This window comes from Episyrphus balteatus, chromosome 1, assembly GCF_945859705.1.
Source record: "Episyrphus balteatus chromosome 1, idEpiBalt1.1, whole genome shotgun sequence".
Classification (NCBI taxonomy): domain Eukaryota; kingdom Metazoa; phylum Arthropoda; class Insecta; order Diptera; family Syrphidae; genus Episyrphus; species Episyrphus balteatus.
The window spans coordinates 49,916,849-49,939,050 of NC_079134.1; the positions used below are offsets into that span (position 1 = coordinate 49,916,849).

The 22,202-nt window shown below is 31.8% G+C and overlaps 1 protein-coding gene across 3 annotated transcripts in view; it reads right to left on the minus strand.

The window, feature by feature from the left end:
• LOC129905765 (dual 3',5'-cyclic-AMP and -GMP phosphodiesterase 11-like) overlaps window positions 1-22,202 on the minus strand; it is a 182,100-nt gene that overhangs the window by 140,083 nt on the left and 19,815 nt on the right. Inside the window, exon 1 of one of the 3 annotated variants that reach the window (XM_055981331.1) lies at window positions 7,235-7,626. The exons of 1 other annotated variant lie outside the window; for it this stretch is intronic. Coding sequence is in view for 1 of the 2 variants with exons in the window: in XM_055981327.1 (XP_055837302.1) it covers window positions 1,784-1,790 (7 nt within the window). In the remaining variant the exon portion in view is untranslated. Of the gene's footprint in view, window positions 1-1,783; window positions 1,806-7,234; window positions 7,627-22,202 lie in introns of those variants that run through there. One more of the 3 variants, XM_055981327.1, reaches the window with a different exon arrangement.

The window sequence follows — 22,202 nt, forward strand, 5'->3', positions numbered from 1 at the left end:
CGGCCTACTAGCAAAAAACTAGCTTTTTTCTCACATTTGACTAGTACATGGAGAGTTTTGGAGTTAGATTACTTCTACAATATGATGGTTACAATAACGATTGTGGTCTCATTTTAAAGATAATTATAAATACTATAATTCATTTTTAAAGAATTATCCAAACAAATCAAAAGTTCGTCAGATATATGAACAAATGTCATTTTGCCCCAACCTTGCGATACATACACGCACTTTGACCAACTATAAAATTTTATTTAATCAACTCACGGAATTGTTTTGTATATGATTTTGTAGATAATTTTATTGTTAATAAGTCTTACCTTTGTCAGTTTTTGTTAAAATGAATTACAATGGAGCTATTCAATAAAAACGATACCAATCTCTTTTCCAAGATGGCGGCTGTTCCCAACCTCCAATTATCCCAACAAATTGACTTTTATGATAAGGACAACCACCCGAACACATTCCATGAAAAAAATTTTGTCCCGCGAAAAATGCGATTTCATGCCCATATTTTGACTAATTTCCCTGAGCTATAATACTCTTGGGGGCTTTTTAGATTGCTTGCAAATTTGCAAGAGGCAGTTCCCCTGAAAAAAATTTTTGAGGTGTTGAAAGCAGACTTCTGGGCTGGCGTCATGGTTCATCGCAATTACCATTTCGGCTGGGGTACAACATAAAACGAACCTGGCCCCATGAAATTTCATATGCTAAATATTGTACTTAAAACTATTGCAAACCTATGCAAACGTTTAAGTGATTTTCACTTAGCATGAAGTACCCTAATATTTGGCGACCCCGTTTGGTTGAAAAGTTCCAACACACTTTGGTTCGCACTGTTATTTTAAAATGGAATATATGAAGCAACTGTTTTTCAAAAGGAGCCAGACAAGATCAGAGGCGTACGTTGAGTTTCCGGAGCCCCGGGGGCAAATTTTGGGGCTAATTTGATATTTGGGAATCCCTTTAATATAGAAAATAAGAATAAACATAAAAGTACGTGTACGCCCTACTTTTTTTTATAATTTGTTGGTCGCTAAGATAATTCAAGTAAGATTTTTTGGGGCCCCTGAGGTAATAATTTTTTTTAGATGAAATATTATGTGGCTGGCTACCAAATCATAACGCATAACACTGAAGAATAAAATTTTTCTCTCTTTTGTCCGAAGTGATTCTTATCAAATATCTTATCTTTTAGCTTCGTTACTTTTATAATAAGTTGCCCATTCTTCATTGTCGCCAGTCGGGGCCCTGGAGTGTCGGGAGCCCCGGGGCACCGCCCCGCTAGCCCCAATGGTGTGTACGCCCCTGGACAAGATAGGAGTTAAAGTTCTAGTTAAAACATTAACAAAACTTTGTAGCTAATCCCAAATGACTAGACTGGCCCAGAATATCGCTTTAATCTTGAGTAAAATTTTTCTATTCAAGTGACACGCAGTGTATGAAGTTTGAACTCTCGAAAAATGCGGGAACCTTATTTTTTTTTCCTATACAAAATTAACGAATAAGGGGCAAAGTTTTAAGTGAACCGAGAAATTTAGAGAGTATTTTTTAACATTTGGTTTCCAAAACATGGACCACTCTAGCAATTCTCAAATTTGAAATTAAGAAATTTTTGACAAAGTGCGTGGTGCGCTATAACTAAAAATCCAATAGGTACTGAGCGAATTCGTTCCTGAAAAATTACATGAATGTGACAGACAGTGTGGTCTAGTTTTTTCAAGTCATCATTACTGACAAAGCACTTAAGTAAATGAATAAATATAGTCATCGATCATCTCACCTGCCATATTGCCTTCAAGGTTTAAGTAAATATTTCATAAATTTCGTTGTTCTATTTCAACAAAACTATTTACTTAGGATAGTAAGAACGTGCACAAAACTATTAAAGGAAGTTGACATAATACAAACATAATATTAACACACTATAAAACTGACCGTAGACAATTCTCAAACAAAAATATAGATCCAAGTATTACGACGTTATAAAATAATCTTAATTTAATTGTGTATAGCCAATACAACTAAATGCTTGTAGGTTACTTAATGATTCATTTAAGTAAAAAAATAATACCACCCCAAAAACAAACCCACACACTTAACCAAGACTAATACAAATATGGTTAAAGAGAATTAAATTAAAGCACTAAGCAATACAAAATCGGAAACCCCTATCGTTTTACTCGATTTTCTTATCAATTTTCAGCAAAATGTTAAAGCTAAATCTATATGTGTACATTGTACAATAACGAACGATATTTTTTTATCAGTACAGCAAATGCCACTATTTTGCTGATGGGCTGTTTTATTTTTATCTGACAACACAGGCCCATATTTTAAGGGGGGCAAATGTAGTGCGATCAAAAACAACTTCTAGATTCTTATAAACATCGCGATACTGTTGACTTTATCCATTTTTGAAATTTCATAATTGTAATTATTTTTTTTTTCGCTTAGAGATTCTAACAAGATAAACCTGTAGTTCATGCTAGCTATGTGCCACAAAGACATTTTGTACTTAAAATTTATTCACATTTTACTCTCCCCCATAAGAAATAATGCAATCCAGATCAATAGTGTGAATACTCATTTCGGTTCTGTATCGTATTAAAAGTGTATCGTTACGTGTTCTGCATACAAAACGCATTTGCCAATACTAAGGCATTGGTATTTTTTTTTTGAAAATTTCTAATTTATATTATTCTGTGACTATACTTCGTGCAGAAGTCTAAGGGAATCGAATCGATTCTTACAACATCAAACGATAACTTCTAAATAAATTGCAACACACTAAGTGATTGACACATAATTAGCAAACAGGTTAGCAGACACATAAAACTTATAGGAATACCCACCTTTCTTAGCGAACCACCTAGTCAACATTAGCGCATTCACTTGGTTTGAAGAACGTGCAGGAATAAGGCCACATCTGCGTATTGTTGTACATCAAAAGTTTCAAAACTTCCTAATTAGTCTACGGGCTAACCAATGCTATGAAGATGATATCGAAAGCCCTTCTGCATTACCTATTCTACCCCTTTCCACCCTTTTGGAAATAATTTCGATACCTTCCCGTAAGAATGTATTAAGCGACATTTTTTTCGAAAATGACTTTTTGATGTGGAAATATACTATAAGTTGAGCGCCACGTTTTGGTACCATTTTTGTTGTTCTATCATGCATAAAAATGAAACTAGAGAGAAAATAAAATTGTGCAGCCCATACATTTCCTTAGAGAATAATTTTGTTTTTTGCGTTTCCTGAGCAATTTTAGAAATGTCGCTTAATACATTCTTACGGGAAATTATCGATTTAATTTTTTGTCGGTCAGAGAGTGAAGGTGTCTAAGCAACAAAAGTTAAACTTAAGTTTCTAAACAGTTACGTTTGATACCTTAAAATTGTATTCAATTCATCTTTGCAAGACTGCATTCAATTTTTGGTGCTTTGGTTACATCTTTAGTGTTAACATTTAAAATCACCGATTTCTCGATATTTTTGTATTTTCATACCTAAGACTTCAAGGAACAATAATATGCTAAGCAAGTTCTGTTGTGTACATAATTTTTAAACTATTTAGTTTGACTGCGTTTTGAATGTCAGATATAGATAATGTTCGTGTGTCAACCACTTACAGGGCAGTTATGTTCGATTCAGGCATCAATTCTGTATTAGAAACAGCTCTCCAAAGTTCGTTCAATCCACTGGACCCTGCACACTGACTTATTTCTAAGTCTTTGTGGTGTACGTTAATTCGGCACGGATGATTTTCGTAAACCATTTACTGTGGATGTTATGCCATCTGTTCTGGAAACTTTTGTCAGTCAGATTCACAAATGGAGTCTACGTCATTGAAATAACGCAGGACATTCACAGAGAAGGTGAGGAACCAATTCCATCTTCGCCTCAGCATGCAGCTTCTGCAGAAATACATAGTTTGAATAGATTCCAAGGCATCTTGCGTGCTTGCCTATTAGACAGTATCCTGTTATGACACATATTATGGAGCCGATTTGTAATCTGCTTTGATATACCTAGCATGATAAGGAGCGCTTCAGATCCAGTAATGATAAGATCTTTTTCGTCGCTATGCGTGCGGTGATAGGTGATTTTATTCCACCTAAGGTTTGTTTTATTTTTAAAATCTAGTTTTAACATTAGTCTAATCTACACGTAGCGATGGGGATACTTATGTTATTGCCTGGCTATACGTTGATTTTTCAATCGTTTAATCAGTCAGGTTGTGACAAGAGATTTTCGTCTTTTTGACGTTTTTTCCTACAAAATGTAAGTTGGAACGTGATTGAACTGATGTGCCATCTCCATCAGAGATGATCGACAGTTCAAGGCAGTTATTGATTTGGTACAGAATCAAGAAATTTAATGGCTGTCCGAGAAGATACGGACATGTATATTTGATACATTGATGTCATTGTCTTTGAGCCAAGACAGGACTTCTCTTATTGCCGAAAGTTCCGCCTAGAACGCGCTTCAGTGATTAAGAAGACGAACAGAGGGACTTAAATTTAGTCTGTCTGAGTATACAACTCCACCAACACCATCTGCAGTTCTTGATCCGTGCATCGGTACATGTGGAAAGATTGTCATATTCTCCCAGACTGATCTAAAAGGGATGGTTACCTTAAAGTTTTTATCAAACTGCAGCTGTGACCAATACATTGTAAAGGGGCTTTGCGACGAATAGCTGGACTTGCACCGACCTAGTAACCTATCGCTGAAAAATATGCGCCTAGATCTAAGCTGGTCACAGTTCACTTTGCCTTTCCAAATTGAGGAGCGTTTTTTCAAAACTCAACAAACGCATTTTGCAAAAATGAGTTATTGGTATCGAAATTTTTGGCACGACCAGGCGCACAAGATGACAAAATAAAAATGTTAAAAAAGTGAACAGTTTTAATTTAAAAAAATATTTAAAATCGAGCGTTTTTTCAAAACTCAACAAAATTACTGGAGGTTTTTGCAAAACTCAACAAAATTATTGGAGGTTTTTCCAAAACTCAACAAAATGGCTCGTTTTTGCAAAACTCCACAAAGTTTGCCTGTGGTTGGAAAGCAATTATTATTATATGGGCATGAAATGGGCATCCCAAGAGAGCGACGAGGAGGAAACAGGGCTAAACCCGTTGATTCTGAAATAACAACTGCTGTTAGAACTCACATTTCATCTTTCTACTGCCGAATCCAGAAAGAAAAAAATCCAAAAGAAGCTATCTTCCACCAGAGCTGACTCTCAAAAAAATGTTCAATATTTTTGTATGGGAACAAGAGAAAACTGGAAAACAAAAGTGCAGTCTATCCAAATATAAAAAGATTTTTTACTCGGAATTTAATCTGCGCACGGACACATGTTCGGCATGAAAAGAGTATGATGTCCAGATATCAACGTGCAAAGACAAGACAAGTGTGGCTTTACAACATGGGAATCGTCAACCACATGGAAAGCCAAGATAAAGAAAACGTAACGTTTTATACTTTGCTGGAGACGGATGGCCCAAGAGGAGCAAACGAAGTAGCATCCATCGTTGTGGACTATACTTAAAAAAGCTTGAAGGAAGCCTAAAGACTCAATCTGGGCCAAAGCCAAAAAAACTACGTCTTTTTTCTGACTCTTGTGCTTCTCAAAATAAAAACACGATTTTGATGATTGCACTATGCTCTTTTCTGGAAAAAAGCAAAATGTTCAAAAATATAAACCACTATTTTCCAATAACAGGTCACAGCTACATGCCACCAGATCGTGTGTTTGGACGAGTGGAAAAGGAATATAGGAAGAAAGAAGTCATCATTTCTCCTGAAGAATATTACAACGTTCTTCAAAATATTGAAACCGTAAGAAAAATCGGAAAAGACTGGACCGTGTGCGACTACAAGCTGGATTCAAAAAAAAAACTTATAAGGTCAAAGTTGCCTTTTAAAATAAGCTAGAGTGATATACTACGAAAAGACGGGAAATAAAGTAGCATTATCTGTCAGTGACACCTTCAGCGGATCTCCTGTAACGGATGCACCTCTGAAAAGCCAGTTTTTTCAGCGTGTCCAAAAACTGCCAATTTTAAAAAGTTGCCCCAGAAAACAAAGTTTCGGAAAAAAAGATGACTGACGTACAGAAGCTAATGAAATTTTTTATTATTCCGGATGATGCCAAGGACTTCTATGAAACTGTTCTCTCCGCAAACGCTAAGGAGTCCACAGAGGATATGGAAAGACGCTATGGCGATTAAAAATAATGTTTTTTTTTTACTCAATATTTATTTTAGTTAATATAAATATAAGTTCATTGCAATGTATTTATTTCTTTAATAAATAAGATTTTTAATACTAATTTATCTATCTATTTATTTAAAAGAAAAATAAACGTTTTTGCAAAACTCAACAAAAACCTGTATTTGTTGCGTTTTGAAAAAACTCTGTGTTTTCGTGTTCAAAATACGGACGAATCTTCCCAAATATTGAAATAGCAATTAAGCCTGTCAATTAGCTGTTCAAGAAAGAACAACTCCTCATTTCTACTTTTTGAAAATTCGACTTTGTATTCAAATGGGAAAGAAAAAACCTTCTCCTGAAAAATTTGAAAAATGCACTTGTTGAGTTTTGAAAAAAACGCTCCTCAATTGTTTATCGACAAAATTTATGGATAACCACTAACCAGATACAATGTGAACTTCAGAAGGTCATTTTATGCATTTAACAAGACAAGTTATGTATTCTTCAATCAAATTTCAAATGCATCTATTTTATTCCGGGCGCTCCTTTACACTGATCTGGCCCTGTCTGTAATAATCCTTCACCTTGTTTCCCCCTTTTAAAAACACATTTCGGCAGATATTTTCTTTATTTTGTTTCTTTTTTTGTTTTCTTTTTTTGTTCCACATTCACACGATTTCATTGGAAACAAATTATTCTAAATTTTGTTGTGTACGTTAACGTTAACAAAATCAATTTCATCAATTTCATTCGATTTCATTTAAAAATGTTTTGTTCTTTTCTGTAAAACATTATTTTGGCAGATTCAGACAAAATTTATTTGAGATATATTCGAACTCAAGTCAATTAAATTAACAATTCTAAACCAACAGTTGTCAAAAAAAAAAAGATACATCTCAAAGTAGAAACACAAAACGTAGATATTAAAGGAATTTCTAAGAAAGAATTTGGCGAAAAAAGAAACGAAATAAAACAATTTTTTTTTTTTGTAAGTTCGTTAGCTTTTGTACCTTAAAATCAGGTTCTCCTGTTGAGCTGTCAGTCAGAAATGATGTTTGAAGTTTTCTTTTGTTGTGTTGGGTCACAAGCACAGCTCACAGCAGCTTGCAATGACGAAAATCTACACAAAATTATTAAATTTTCTCTTAAATCCACAAGACTCTTGAACTTTTCTCAACTTATCTAATCTTTTTTGGAAAGAATTAGACAAAACAAAACAATAAGACACTTTAAAAATTTAATTTTTAACTGAAACTGAAATACACAATGAATGAAACCTGAAGATACTTTAACTACGACTTTGTTAGATACGTAAATTGTGAAGTGAACTTTCGCGCGGAATAAACTACGACTTCGACGACGACGTTTCACTTTCCACCTTCTCGCACTGACAATCGGATATAAACTGGAGTCTCATTTTACTTCTACTCAGCAGAGCTGGAAACAAAACAGACAAGACAATCGCTAGTAAAAAATAAAAATAAAAAAAAACATTCCCATACAAAGAATATACAAAAGTTTTGCATACAAATCTACAGAAAACCACCTGCTAGCATTTGCTAGCAGCTAGTTGGTATAATCGAAGCCGGGAAGACAAATTTCAGGGGCAACTCTCGAACTCACTAAACTAATTTGTCACACATTTGTTTTTTTTTTTTTTTTTTTTTTATAGTGGCGCTACTTTTTATGGCAACAGGGGGGCTTACCAGCAGGCCGGACTATGACTAAAGTGGAGAATCAACAAAAATACTGGTATTGAGAATACTGATGAATATGAAAAAAAAATGAACAACAGCAACACATCAATCGTCACCGACACCACTAGGCCAGTCATCATGTCGGAAAAAACGGCTTAGAAATGCAAAATGACCGAGAAAGCTAAATTTTGGATATGTTGTAGAGGATGCTTATAAAAGCTTAACTTGAAGTTTTCGACCAAGATTTCCTATGAGCTTTTTCCGCCATTTTGAAAAAAAGGATAAAATTGGTTTTTTGACAATAACTCGGCTATCTGACGAGATGCGAAAATTTTACAAGGAGCTTTTTTGTAGCTTTTAACGAGTTCTACAATTCATGCCTACACATTTTTTGTGTATCATGAACCGTTTTCGAGATATCGATTAAAAAAGTCAAAAATTTAGGACATGCAATTTGTTTTTTGACATAATCTATTTTTGGGTGATGAATATCGAAAAAATTATTAACATAAAATTTGTAGCCCACATTCAGACCTACTATGTCGTATTTTTATATTTTTTTTTGACAAAAATTACGACTTCCAGCCGGCCGCAAAGTCGTTTAGTCCGCTCCCACCGCCAAGCAAGCCGCCCGTTCGGTTGTAAAAAAAACAATCATTCATGTTTTTTTTAATGTTTATATCATTATATCAGTAACACATACATACAAATGTATGTATTTATTTAATAAATAATGAGAAGAAGATGGTAATGGTTTTTTTGTTACCCCAATTTTATTAACCCAAATTTTGTAAATACAGTACCGGCTTTTTGTGCATTTTGTAATTTGCTTCAATCTCAATATTATTTAGTACATCAAAATTGCAATTAGATCAGTGCCAATAATTTTTGAAAATAAAAAAATTATTAGCAGCATTTAGGATAAATGGTATATGAAAGCGGAAAAATAAATTGCCCACAAACTAATTGGTGGAAAGGGGGCGGGTGAATGCCTTGTTCGATTTCACTAGTCAAAAAATTTTTTTTTTAGAAATCAAAGTATACATCACGAAAATAGTGTTTTGAACGTTCAAAATTCAATATCTCAACAACTTTGCACGTTAGAGCTATTCTAATGCTAGATTGAATTTAAGAAGGTCAAAGGCCATTAGAAATGTATAATTTGGTTTCTATGGAAAATTATTTCTCGCCAATATTATGTCATTTACGGAAAAATCGATCTTAAAACTCGTTTTTTTTTTTTCAATTTTTCTCAATATTTTCTAAATCAAAAGTATAGTTTTTCCATACAATCTTAAATAAAAGGTTTTAATATAAGTAACTACATTCCAAGCTTTTCAAAAATCAAAAACTTTTTGGATTGACAAATAGGCTATTTTATCAGATTAAATTCGTCAAAAATCAAAAAATTAACTTTTTGCTCAAAAAACATTTAAAATACATAGAAAACATAACAAAGTAATTTTTAACCAAGATTTGTTAAAATCAAACCATTTTGGTAAAAGATAAAAATAAAAAATATAAAAATCGTATTTTTTGCATTTTTTCAATATTTTTGAGATTATATAAATTAAATGGTTTTAGTAAAAGTTATGACACTTTTATTACCCACAACGTTTGCATTTAACTTTTGTTGATAGGAGGTCTACTTTTGACAGAAATCGTAAAAAACCAAGATTTTCGACACCAACACTTTTTCGCCCACCCACCCTTTTCCACCAATTAGTTTGTGGGCAATTTATTTTTCCACTTTCATATACCATTTATAATAAATTTTCCAACCACCCATATGCTGCTAATAATTTTTTTATTTTCAAAAATTATTGGCACTGATCTAATTGCAATTTTGATGAACTAAATAATATTGAGATTGAAGCAAATTACAAAATGCACAAAAAGCCGGTATACTGTATTTACAAAATTTGGGTTAATAAAATTGGGGTAACAAAAAAACCATTACCATCTTCTTCTCATTATTTATTAAATAAATACATACATTTGTATGTATGTGTTACTGATATAATGATATAAACATTTAAAAAAACATGAATGATTGTTTTTTTTACAACCGAACGGGCGGCTTGCTTGGCGGTGGGAGCGGACTAAACGACTTTGCGGCCGGCTGGAAGTCGTAATTTTTGTCCAAAAAAAAATATAAAAATACGACATAGTAGGTCTGAATTTATGTTAATAATTTTTTCGATATTCATCACCCAAAAATAGATTATGTCAAAAAACAAATTGCATGTCCTAAATTTTTGACTTTTTTAATCGATATCTCGAAAACGGTTCATGATACACAAAAAATGTGTATGCATGAATTGTAGAACTCGTTAAAAGCTACAAAAAAGCTCCTTGTAAAATTTTCGCATCTCGTCAGATAGCCGAGTTATTGTCAAAAAAACCAATTTTATCCTTTTTTTCAAAATGGCGGAAAAAGCTCATAGGAAATCTTGGTCGAAAACTTCAAGTTAAGCTTTTTTAAGCATCCTCTACAACATATCCAAAATCTAGCTTTCTCTGTCATTTTGCATTTCCAAATGTATATAATGACTGGCCTACACTGACATCACGCACAACATATTACAGCAGCTATACCCTTTTGGAAGCAAGCGCTATTAACACCGAATTATAATTATTATCTATGTAGTTTTTTTGATGTAGTTGTTTCTAGCTTTAAATACAAATGACATGTATGTAGTAGTGCAGAATTCTAGTTCTTTGTGGTCGGTTAAGTTTCTTTTATAATAATCTTAAAAAGTAAGGCTTAAATTGTTGAATACAATGGCTGCAAATGTAGAGTGTAGTACTGTTCAAATTTAAATGTGCGAATACACTATAACAATGCTGGAAATGGTACAGTAACAGTTATACTATTTGTGTGTTAAAGGATGAATTTGTACACAATTAGAATTTTTTAGCAATATTTCACAAATTAAAAGTAATTTTAGACTTTTACCTATTTAGGAAAAAAGTTTCACATACGCCACAGTGACCTAGTGTGTTGAAGCTACATATCGTCGGCGTAAAGCAAAATTGTTCTAAGTATATAGGATTTCTTAAGGACTAAGGACGATATGTATAAAGATTAATAAACCATTTCTATAGCAGACTAGATTTTGAAAAAAGAATTCTCGGTTTGACACAGTAATAGCGATCGAATCAGCGAAAATTTATAAATCCCACAAAGGCTCATATGAAAATTAACAAATTTTATTTCATTTGGTTAAGTAACAAGAATTATTCCGAAAACCAACCTCCGTAAAAACTAATAACTTGAATGTCGAGTAGTGATAAGATTCTTGGTTTTGGTTGAGTAAGCCGCAAATGATATCCTATCAAATATGATAGAATCTTACGCAGACCTTTGTTCCGTCGACGTCAACCGTCAACAAATGTGGTCAGCTGAATTTAAACGTGGTCTCACGTCTTTGGAAAATCAAGCACGTCAAGGAAGACCGAAAACAGCAGAAACAACGAAAACCATCGATGATGTACATAAGATGGTACTCGACGATAGGCGTGTGAAGGTTAGTGAAATAGCTAAAGTTATGAGGATATCCGAAGAAAGTGTTCGAAACATCTTGCACATAGAATTAGCCATGACAAAGCTCTGCGCAATATGCTGAGTGTTCGTCAAAAAGTCGAATGGTTAGCTTTCTAGGGTTAAAGAACGATCCGATTATTTTTATGCGTCGATTTTTTACACTATCAGTAGCCGAAGAGCGCTCATAGCAAGCAACATCTTGGGACCATTTGCCACACAAAACTGTGTAATCCAGCTCACAACTTAATGCAGTGTTAATAGTTAGTAAATAATAAATAATAATAGCAAATAATAACTACAAAAAAACGTACCTTAAGAATAAACATCGTAAATTAAAAATTAAATAAAACATACATTAAAGACAGTAAGATTTCTAACCATAGAAGACCTCCACTTTAAATTAAAACTAAAAAACGAGGCAGTGTTCATGGAATCCTGTGATTCCGCTCCAAAAAAAGCTAATTCGATCGTCTCTGCCAGAAAGGTTATGGCCAGAGATTTTTGGGATGCAAAACAGATTCTGCTGGATCTTGAGGAGTGGCCAGATTTCAAGAAGAAAAAATAAAACACTCTGCGCATATTCACAAACTTCTTTGGCTACGAGATAAAGGGATTTGAGGATTTAGGGAATGATGCACTCGGCCCATCCCCCGTGTTATCCAGATTTTCCATAATCACACTCGGTTCCCGAACGTAAGAAAATTGTATCTCGGAAGCGATATATTAAACAATCGTATACTTTTACCTGTACCAAACATAGATTATTTTATTTTAATAAAAAAAAAATTCTACAGAAAATCACAATCGATCATTTAAAAAAAGGGAAATAAGGCCAAATTTAAGATGTAAAATATCTCTGTTCGCTTAAACTCGTTATAAAGGATAAGATATATTATGTTATACAAAAAGTTTTGAAAACATCTTATCAACATCAAATCATCATCTTAATCTAAACGAACTTTTTTCCTTGCATCTTGAATCAACCAGGAATTTAAATCTTGTACGCCCTAAAAGGTGCACCGCAGCGGTACAACGCTTATGGTATACCACCATAAGTATTAATAAAACATTTTGTACCTTTGCATGTATCGCTACCTTATATTTTTCCGGTTTTTGAGTTCTTTTATATGTTTTTTTTTTCATACAAGTTTGCACCGTTACCCGTATCGCTACCGTATACATTTTCGGTATTTTCCTACCTTTACTTCTAAGGCCCATTTCACACATCGCCGAGAACCGTCTATCCGGCCCGGATACACGGTTTTGTGAAAAAATGAGTATCCTTTCACACACACCCGGCAGCCGGTCGGTTGCAGCTGCAGAAGAAACAAGAATTTTTCTTGTTGGTTTCACTTCGACTTGATCTTGATATACCTAAACAGAAACAAAAAAAAAACAACCCCTATCTTACCTCACAAGTCACAATACGAACTGATATATAATATAAAAAAAAAAACAAAACAACCCCTTTCTTAACTACAGCACATGAGAAGGAAACCAGAACGGCAGCTAAGTTGAAGCAAAGACAAGATAAATATATATTTCTTCTGTCTCTGGTTGTAGTAAGCGCATTTGGTTTCATTCTGGCACCCGAACCGTGTACACGGTTTCGGTTTCGGTTTCTACGTGTGAAGGCGCCCATAAGATTGTGTATCCTTGCAACCGTGTATCCGGGCCGTTTATCCGGTTCTCGGCGCTGTGTGAAATGGGCCTAAATCACAGAAATTCAGTTTAACAAAACCAATTGATTAGTATTTTAAATTTTTATATACAATTTAGCACTTTTTTTCTTGTTTTCCACGGAATGCACATTACGGAGAAGTTCGCGGATCTTCTTATTTATTTAACTAATTTACCTCCTATTTTCAAGAGTTTCAAAGCTTTATGTTATAGATATCAAATTAAAGATAAAAATCTTTGTGTTCGTACTTTTTGAATTTAATTAACTCCCAAAGCTAAGGCATTATCTAAAATATTTATGCTTAAACAATATATTGGTATTAATGAACACTTTAACTAACTCAGTACAGGATTGTCTTCTTAATGTTAACAACATCAAATGGATAATAATTGTAAACATTTTCTCAAGTCCTTTTAAGTTTAAGTTCCTTCGCTCTTCTATTCAAATTACTATAAATTATTTCTATTGGACTATTCAAATCAAGGAAACAAATTCAAAAGTATCAGTCGATCTGAAAGTTGATTACAATTACATTTCTACCTTAAAGTTTTGCCATCTCCTGTATAACATCTTCAAAAGTTACTTCTTTAATTTACTCAAGCTATACATTTTGATGGTCCAGAGTGATAGTCTATACCTACAAAATTAAGTTATAAAAGAACAGAAGAAAACTTCTTCTCATTTCCTATAACCTTAATGGCATTGGAAAACTTCATGCACCTTCAATTAACACCGCTAAGCTATGAGTCTTTTATTACCTTTAGGGGGGCTTTAATAAGAACGTTCGAACTAAGTTTGACAGCACTCATTAGTTATGTAGATAAAGCCTTGGGAAAGTCAAATGGTGTTGTGAGAAAAAGAGAGAGAGAGATAGAATAAGTAACTAAGTGAAAATTTGCACGTTTTGTTCGAGGTTGTAAATTAATGATTTTCTTCGTTTAAAAATTACCAGTGAAAGATAAATGAATCAGAAAGGTTTGCGTATTGGAAGATGTGTTTAATTTTTCATTATACACCTTATGTATTCAAACACAGAGCAACAATCAACGCCAACTGCCACGGCCTCATCCATCAGTTAATAATTGAAAATTTTGCAAATATTTTTTTTTACTTGCTCAATAGGGCAAGTATTGGTTTCGTGTCAAAAAAAAAAATCGAGGTTTTAATCAAAACTAACATTACGATGCACAGTGCGTCTAGTGTATGGGGGATGTTCACAAAAATCAGAATATAAATGATTTGTGTTCCTTTGAATAAGAATACCTTCAGAAACACATATTTATGGTATATTTCACCAAATAAATGATAAATTTCGCAAAAAAATAATAAATATTTAGTTAATATCGAATTAGAGACAACTCTGTAGGTGAAATTTTGGAACAAAATATTTGGAACATCCACAGTTTTTTGTTTTACTTGAAACAAACACGTAAATCACCTTAATCTTTGAAAATTTTGCAATTTAAGCCTATTTTTCGAAAAAATCCTTGTTTTTAAGTGCTAAAAATGAGTCTAAAAAATGTAAATATTTTGAAGATGAGCAAGTATGAGCAAAAAAGGTGACCATGTGTTTAAAGTAGAAATATAAGGGAACCTAGTGGCATACAAGATTCTGCTACAGCTTGCTACAGTCTAATATAAATTTAGTTTTTGAGTCACAAAAAACAGACTTTTTTAGGTTCAATTTTTTAAATACTAATTTCACTTTACAAAAACAAACTGAAATACGCATCTGATCAGCAGATATTCATTTTGATAATTAACAAAAAAAAAATGATAAACTTCAATTTGAACCTAAGCTTGAATAATCAAAACACCATGAAAAACACCACTAATCTTTTTGAATCTTGAATTTAAACAGTAAAAAACTGTGTTTTATTATTGTAGAATATGAGCCCTTCATGTTAAGCACCGGTTTTTCGTCATATAATGGACTTGATTTTTTTTATTTTTGTCCACTGGTCAAGTCCGAAAAAGTGGTTTTCGTCATGACGTCCGTCGGTCTGTGCGTCGCACAATGGGCCCAAAGGACCATTTGCGCCTCAAAAATGGTTTTTATATAATTTTAATTTTTGGTAGTTTCTTTACGGAAATGAATCAAGGGAAAGTCAATCTATATGTTTTCATTGAAAATTGATTTTTAAAATGAGTTTCTCTATTACAAAATTGTATCTGAAGTCTCCACTTGAAAATACTTTGTTTGAGTAACAAAATAAAGCAAATCTTCACGATACGTTTTAAAAACTATATTTGAATAAATTATATAAGTGTTGTATGTCGTTGGAAAGCTTATTTTAACTGCTATTTATATTGCTGATAATAAAAATTTTTAAAAATATATTTTTAATTAATATTATTTTTTTCACACAATAAGCTTTTATTTGCAGTTTTTTAATTTCGAATTGAGTTTTAAATGTTTCCGCTGTCTACTTTTTTTCACAATTTTGTTCTTTGGTTTATGTACTAAAAGATACAAAAAGAATTGGCTGCTTTTATCTGCTTTTGTTTGATAGAGAACGATATATCTGTCGAAAGACATAGTACAAAAAATCGTATTTTGGTGCATCCTAACCTGTTTCAATACATATCTTGAGTTCTATTGATCGCACTGTCAAGATTGATGTCTTCAGGCTTTGGGGAAACGACAGAGCATCAGTCCTTATATTCAGAATGTGATTTTGTGTTAATTTAGCCTACTCACATTAATTGGAAAACTCGCGATATTTAACCCCTCGGAAACCATATAAAGCCGCGATTTAAAGCTGCCAGACTTTTGAATTCGTTATTAAAACGCATAAGGCTATAAAACTGCATGCCACATTTTGGTTATACCTCCACTCCCAAAATTTGCTGTGGGCTCTTAGACTTAGTATATGCACCCGAAATTGAAGATATTTGTACTATTAGAAAAAGTCTAAGGTAGCAGAAAAATTTTAGAATTTGATATTGTAATTGTTGAAAAAAATTTCACCTTTGCATAAAGTTACATAGAGATTTTATTTACTGATTTTGATTTTACTCGAAGATTTTCAAAAGAGCCGTTTAAAGTATTTTATTAAGGGCCAATTTTTCAATAGGCAGTTAAACAGTCATTTAGTACTTATTCCTAAGGATAGAGAAAAAATCAATTTTTCAACAAGCAGATATAGCTTATTCCTTAGAATAAAACTATCTGCTTCTTTCAGAGACGAATAAAAATTATTCTAAGGAATAATCTCAACAAAAATATTGTGTCAGTTGTCAAAGCTGTTTTGAAAGAATTTTGAAAAAAATACAGTGGAACACAAGAAAACAAAAACAATCATGAATAAAAATGACGTTTAATTTTAAATATTTTTGAATTTGACAATTTTTTTTTTGTTATTCTGTAGAATAAATTATTCTTGATTGAAAAATTCAATGTTTTTATCTGATTGTTTATGAGCCCAATAACTTTATTCGTCGAACAGTTAACTGACTGTTTATTAGAAGATTGAAAAATTGGCTCTAAGAAGGATTTTCGAAAAATTGACAACCAGTTTTTTTTGTGATTTTTTTCTCTTTTCCGGAAAACGGAGTTTTTCGACTATTTCACTTTGCCTTAAAAACGACTTTATTTAAAATGTGTATAATCAATATTTTTCTTATAATTTTCAAATAAAATAGCTTAAATTTCAAATAACGTAACACAAACAAACTACATTGAAATTTATTTTTTCTATACTTTATACTCATAAAAATAATTAAGTAATTTTAAGACACGAAAGGAAGGAAACCAGTTTTAAGATACAGATTTTTGAAACGTTCTTAGCCAAGTCAATAAACTTTTTATACTTAAATAAAAAATATTACCTAAAAAATAGTGTGTCAAATTATTTATTAAACATTTCAGGTAATATATTTCTAATTTGAGTTAATTATTTCCAGACTCGAAAAAGTTACAGATTTTTCAAACGCCATAGTCGAGCCAAAATTGTACTTTTTGAACTTTGCCTAGCTTTTCAAAGCTCAAAAATAATTTGCATTTAAAAGAAACTATGCTTTATGATTTCTGATATATTAAAGATTATGTGTTCCAAATTTGGTTTAATTATTTCAGGAGACAAAAAAGTTACAGATATTTTTAAACACCTAAATCAAGCGAAAATCGCACTTTTTCAACTTTGACTAATTTTTAAAAGCTTAAAAACAATTTGAATTTCAAAAAAAGGAAATTTAATGATTCGTTATATAACAAAGGTAATATATTCCAAATTTGACGCAATTATCACATAAGACAACAAAGTTACAGATTTTTGAGACGCCTAAGGCCATATGGGCCCACTGTGCGTCGCGACGCGTCGGTGCGTCATCAAAAAAAGCTGTACATGAAGCTGCAGCTCAAACGGATGGACGGATTTTCTTATAATTTGGTACAGATGATTTTTTTTTTAATTTCGAAGACTGTTTTTTTTTTTTTTTTTTTAATATCTCCTTTAGAACATGTATGTACCTCTCATACAACGTGTTCGAGGTATTGCAATTTTCTCGAAAACGGCTGTAACGATTTTAATTAAATTTGACTCACGTAAATTAAACATAACTGCATTTTTAGTTTTTCTCAAAAATAAGAATACCTACTGGAAATATGATATTAAATTTTTTTTAAATTGCTGATGTCGGCTCTTCCCGTACACAGTTAATGAGTTATTTGAACTTTCTCGAAAACGAATCTAACGATTTTGATTAAATTTAACACACGTTATATTGTACGTAATTATAAAATAACTGCGTTTTTAGTTTTTCTCAAAAAATACGGGTAACGGAAATATGGCGTAAGAAATTATCAAAAAAAACTTACATATATTTCCATTTCTTAGGAAACTTCTCAAAAATCAAATTATAACTATGTAATTCAAAATTTTTCCTAAAAAGCTTTGACATAAAAGCTACTTTTATGATGAGAGCAAGTACGTGCGACCCCAGTCGTGCATTTTATTTGGATTTAGATAGTAACAAAAGACATTGGGGTGCATTCATAGGCACTGTTTAATCTGCTTTTGAGAAAAACTCGAGTTTATCCCATTTGAATTGCTTTGGTTAACTCCAGTTTAAGTTAAACAACAACTATTAATATACATAGGAATATAGCCCATTGCAAATTTTCTATCTTTTTTTTTAATTTGAATGAAAATGTTTGCAAAACAAACACATAAATATGCCGAATTTCGATTTTAATTTGGGCTTTCAAAAAGTGAAATAACTCAGGGTTCTAATAAAGAATGGCTGAATGGTACAGCAAACAATGAAGTTTAGGACGGAAGGACATCATTTTAAGTGACAAAGGACTTACAAATGAAAAAAACACAAAAGAGTGTTTGCGGTCTTTTCTTTTGAATTCATTGAGTGCAACTGATGGTTTATGCCATCTTCAGATTTTATTCAGATAAGTTTTTAGAAGCTTCTAAAGAATGCACATTTTACACGAATTCGAAATTTTGTGATTTTTTTCAACCCATCTGAACTGACATTGTTTTTTTTTTTGAATTCCCAGCAAACAACACTTGACTTACAGTAAATGGTTTCTTAAATAAATTTTGATCTCCTATTTTAAGTCATCCATGGAGAAAACTAAATCGAAAAATGTCCAGAAAAACACATTTTCTCAAAAATTGAGTTAACGATGTCAGTCAAATTTCTTAAGATATTGGGTCGTATGCAATAAAAATGAAGCTTAAGCTCTTATCTTACTTTTCAGTACATACTCATATGAGATCTATTTCATTTTCTTCAGATACATAGATAGATCAAAAGAAAATGTACTGAAAAATGAGATAAAGCTTAAGCTCATTCTTTTCGCATATGAAAATTCGAATTATTTTATGTTGGGAACACCATCTTCTGTCACAAAATTGCGAATTTTGTCTATATTCTGCCAAATTTTGTATCAAAACTTTTTTCGTAGTCGTGTATTCACACCATTAGGGTTTGATGTAATCGCTGCATAAGTTTTATATCTTTTCGGACAAACAAACTAAATCAAAGATTTTTTTAACTTTTTTATTAAGAAACTGTTGGGATTGTTTGAATTTGATAACCTGTAAAGTGTTCCTGTTTTTTAAAACCGTTGAAAATCAGTAATTATGTGTCAATATCAATAAATATTAAGTAGCCCAATATCTTAAAATGAGGGTTATATATTGTACTAATAATCCTATTAATTTGATCGTTTTATCACAAACTGCAAAATTATTTTTCATACTTTTACTTATGCACCTCACTCCTTAAAACATTAATTTGTATGAAAATTCAATGAAAAATAAAAGCAAGCTCTTTGAGTTTGTCATTAAAATTAAATATTCCATGGTAAATATAATAAGTTTGTTTTTTATTTTTGATCTTCATAGTATGTATAACATTTGTATGCAGTTAAAAAAAATGCATACATTTTCCATGTAGTGCAATGGTAAATTTAAAAAGTGTTCTTTCCCGCTAAAAAAAAACACCCTTTAACCCGAAATATTTTGCTGGGCATATTTTATTATTTTTTTCCACGATTGAGCTGTTTTTTAATGCTAAGCCGCCTCACTAATGTTATTTACTAAAACCATTAAGTTCACAAAATTTAATCAAAATCGTTGGACCGTTTAGATTCTAGCTCGGTGTACCTACAGATTGGCTAACAGGCGAACAAACGCACGGATGGATGGACGGCGCGCCATCTTGATATTTTTTTATACTGAAGAGGCCTTATTTGTAGGAACATTTTGTATAGGTCATTTTGGAAAAGACATTTGGTGTTCAATAGGCTGTTTTGGAAATAAAGTCGTTTTTTGACATTGAATTACGATCTCTCTGTCCTGTTTAGAAAACTATTTTTTATTGAATCAGACGCGAGTTGAAAGGACCTAAAAATGACATGCATACATACATATCTCATTTTCCGATTTTTTTCCGATAGCTGGTTTTGGAAATCAGCTCCTCAATTTTATTGTCAAAGCTGTTTTGAAGAAAATGTTGATAAAAAATACAGCGGAACACAAAAACAATTATAAATAAAAATGACGTTTAATTTTGAATATTTTTGAATTTGACATTTTATTTTGTTATACTGTAGAATATCTAACTGGGTGATTGAAAAATTCAATATTGTTATCTGATTGTTTATGAGCCTAATATCTTTATTTGTCAGACACAGTTAACTGACTGTTTATTAGAAGATTTAAAAATCTGGTCTGAATAGAAAACATAAATTTTGTTTTTATTTTTTCCCATGGTTATTTTTTCCATTGTAAACCATTGCATTTGTATATGGCATCTTCTAGCGTTATAAACCTCGATTTCATAGAAAATAATATAAATAAATTTGGGTTTTTGAATATTCTTAGGCACTAGGTCAATTAGGTACTATAAAGATGTTTTTCAAGACTCTTAATATTTTGAAAGCTTTCAATTTTAATAGATATACTTTTGTTACAATGGTGTTAAGCTTTTACAAGAAAGTTGTTTTAGAATGCATCGAAGACTCAAACCAAAAAGCATACCATAAATTAAAAAAAATATTAAAGCTTTTTCCCAGGGTTCATTAAAAAAGCTTAAGAATCTAAATGTTTTGGTTAAGTTTAATTTACAGTTGTTATCTGTATAAGAGCTTATAAATACATTTATTTTTTTTAATGGAAGCTTTAATGAAACCAAGTTCACATACTTAATCGAGATACTTATTGAGATAGTACCTTATTGACATTCTGCTGAATAGAAACTTAACTTTTTAAGCTGAACCTGACCGCTTATGTTCTACTTTTTTACCTGGATAAACTGTCACATAAGAATTTATGTACCTAGAACTTTAAACTCTTAAGTTTCGTTTCATTTAATTATTTGTTAATTTTAATACAATATTATTGTTTGATTGTCAGGTTTGGATGAAAAATATTTGCAAAAACCTTTTTTATGTTTCTTTTCAGAGTTAGAGCACCACAAAGTATCTCATTTTAACGGCCATATTATTCACTCTGGATTTAGTTTGGATAAAAGTTAATTTTAAATCTAATCGCCCCAATTCGAATTTCATAAATCCAAGGATTTAATTTTTTGTTCTTATTATTCACTCAAAATAAATTATGTGATTGTTCAATAAATTTTGTTAAATTTGGATTTATCATTATTTTTCCTTCCCAAAATACTTGACAAAACAACTTAACACTGTGAAAATGAATTTTACATCTGGATTTATAAAGTTAAACAGACCTCCAGAGAGCAGTTTAAATTTGTTTGGATTTAACGAGATTGGATTCAAAAAATTGGATTTAAGATTGGATTTAAGTAGTAAATATTATGGAATTGGATCTATTTTTGACATTTGACATTGTTTAAATCCAGATGTATTTTTTAAACTAGTGAATAGTTAGTTCCCATTTAAATCTGACGGTTAAAGTAATTTAAATATAAAAAAATAGCTACAAAATTTGCGGTAGGTACCTACTCAGAAAGAATAATTTCTAGAGAATAAGAGATAATTAGATTTCCAATTAGGTCAGAAAGGCAAATCGTGTTACAGTGAATAAATTTTAACTCCGGGACGAATTAACGGGCAACAGCGTTACAATGATGAATCCTCATAGACGAATCTATTATTGATAACTTAGAAATTCAAAATATTAAAGGCATCGCACCTATGTAGGATTTATTTAACCTCAAAAAAACAAATTATTACACTCGCAAACGATATTTTGTCTTCAACTCAACAACCCCTTCTCCATTGTCTGGTAACCGACAAACGTCCTTGCTTTATAAGACTTCAACTTTCATGTGTTTTGACTTTGCACGTTTCGATTCGAATCAAATGAGAAGTGACTTTGATAAAGGAATTTTAAACTAAGCAATGGTTTTATTTTACTTTTCTACAACTTACTTACACACGTAAACCTCTTTTCATCACAAAAGAAGCTTATCATTTTTAGATAGAATGGTAGGATTCAAGCATCTCAATTTCCTAGCACATTTACACCTAAAAAAAGGATCACCAAAAGGAAAACCTTTTGGGCTTAACAAAACATAATTCCATTTACAAGTAGAGTCCTCCTACGAAATAT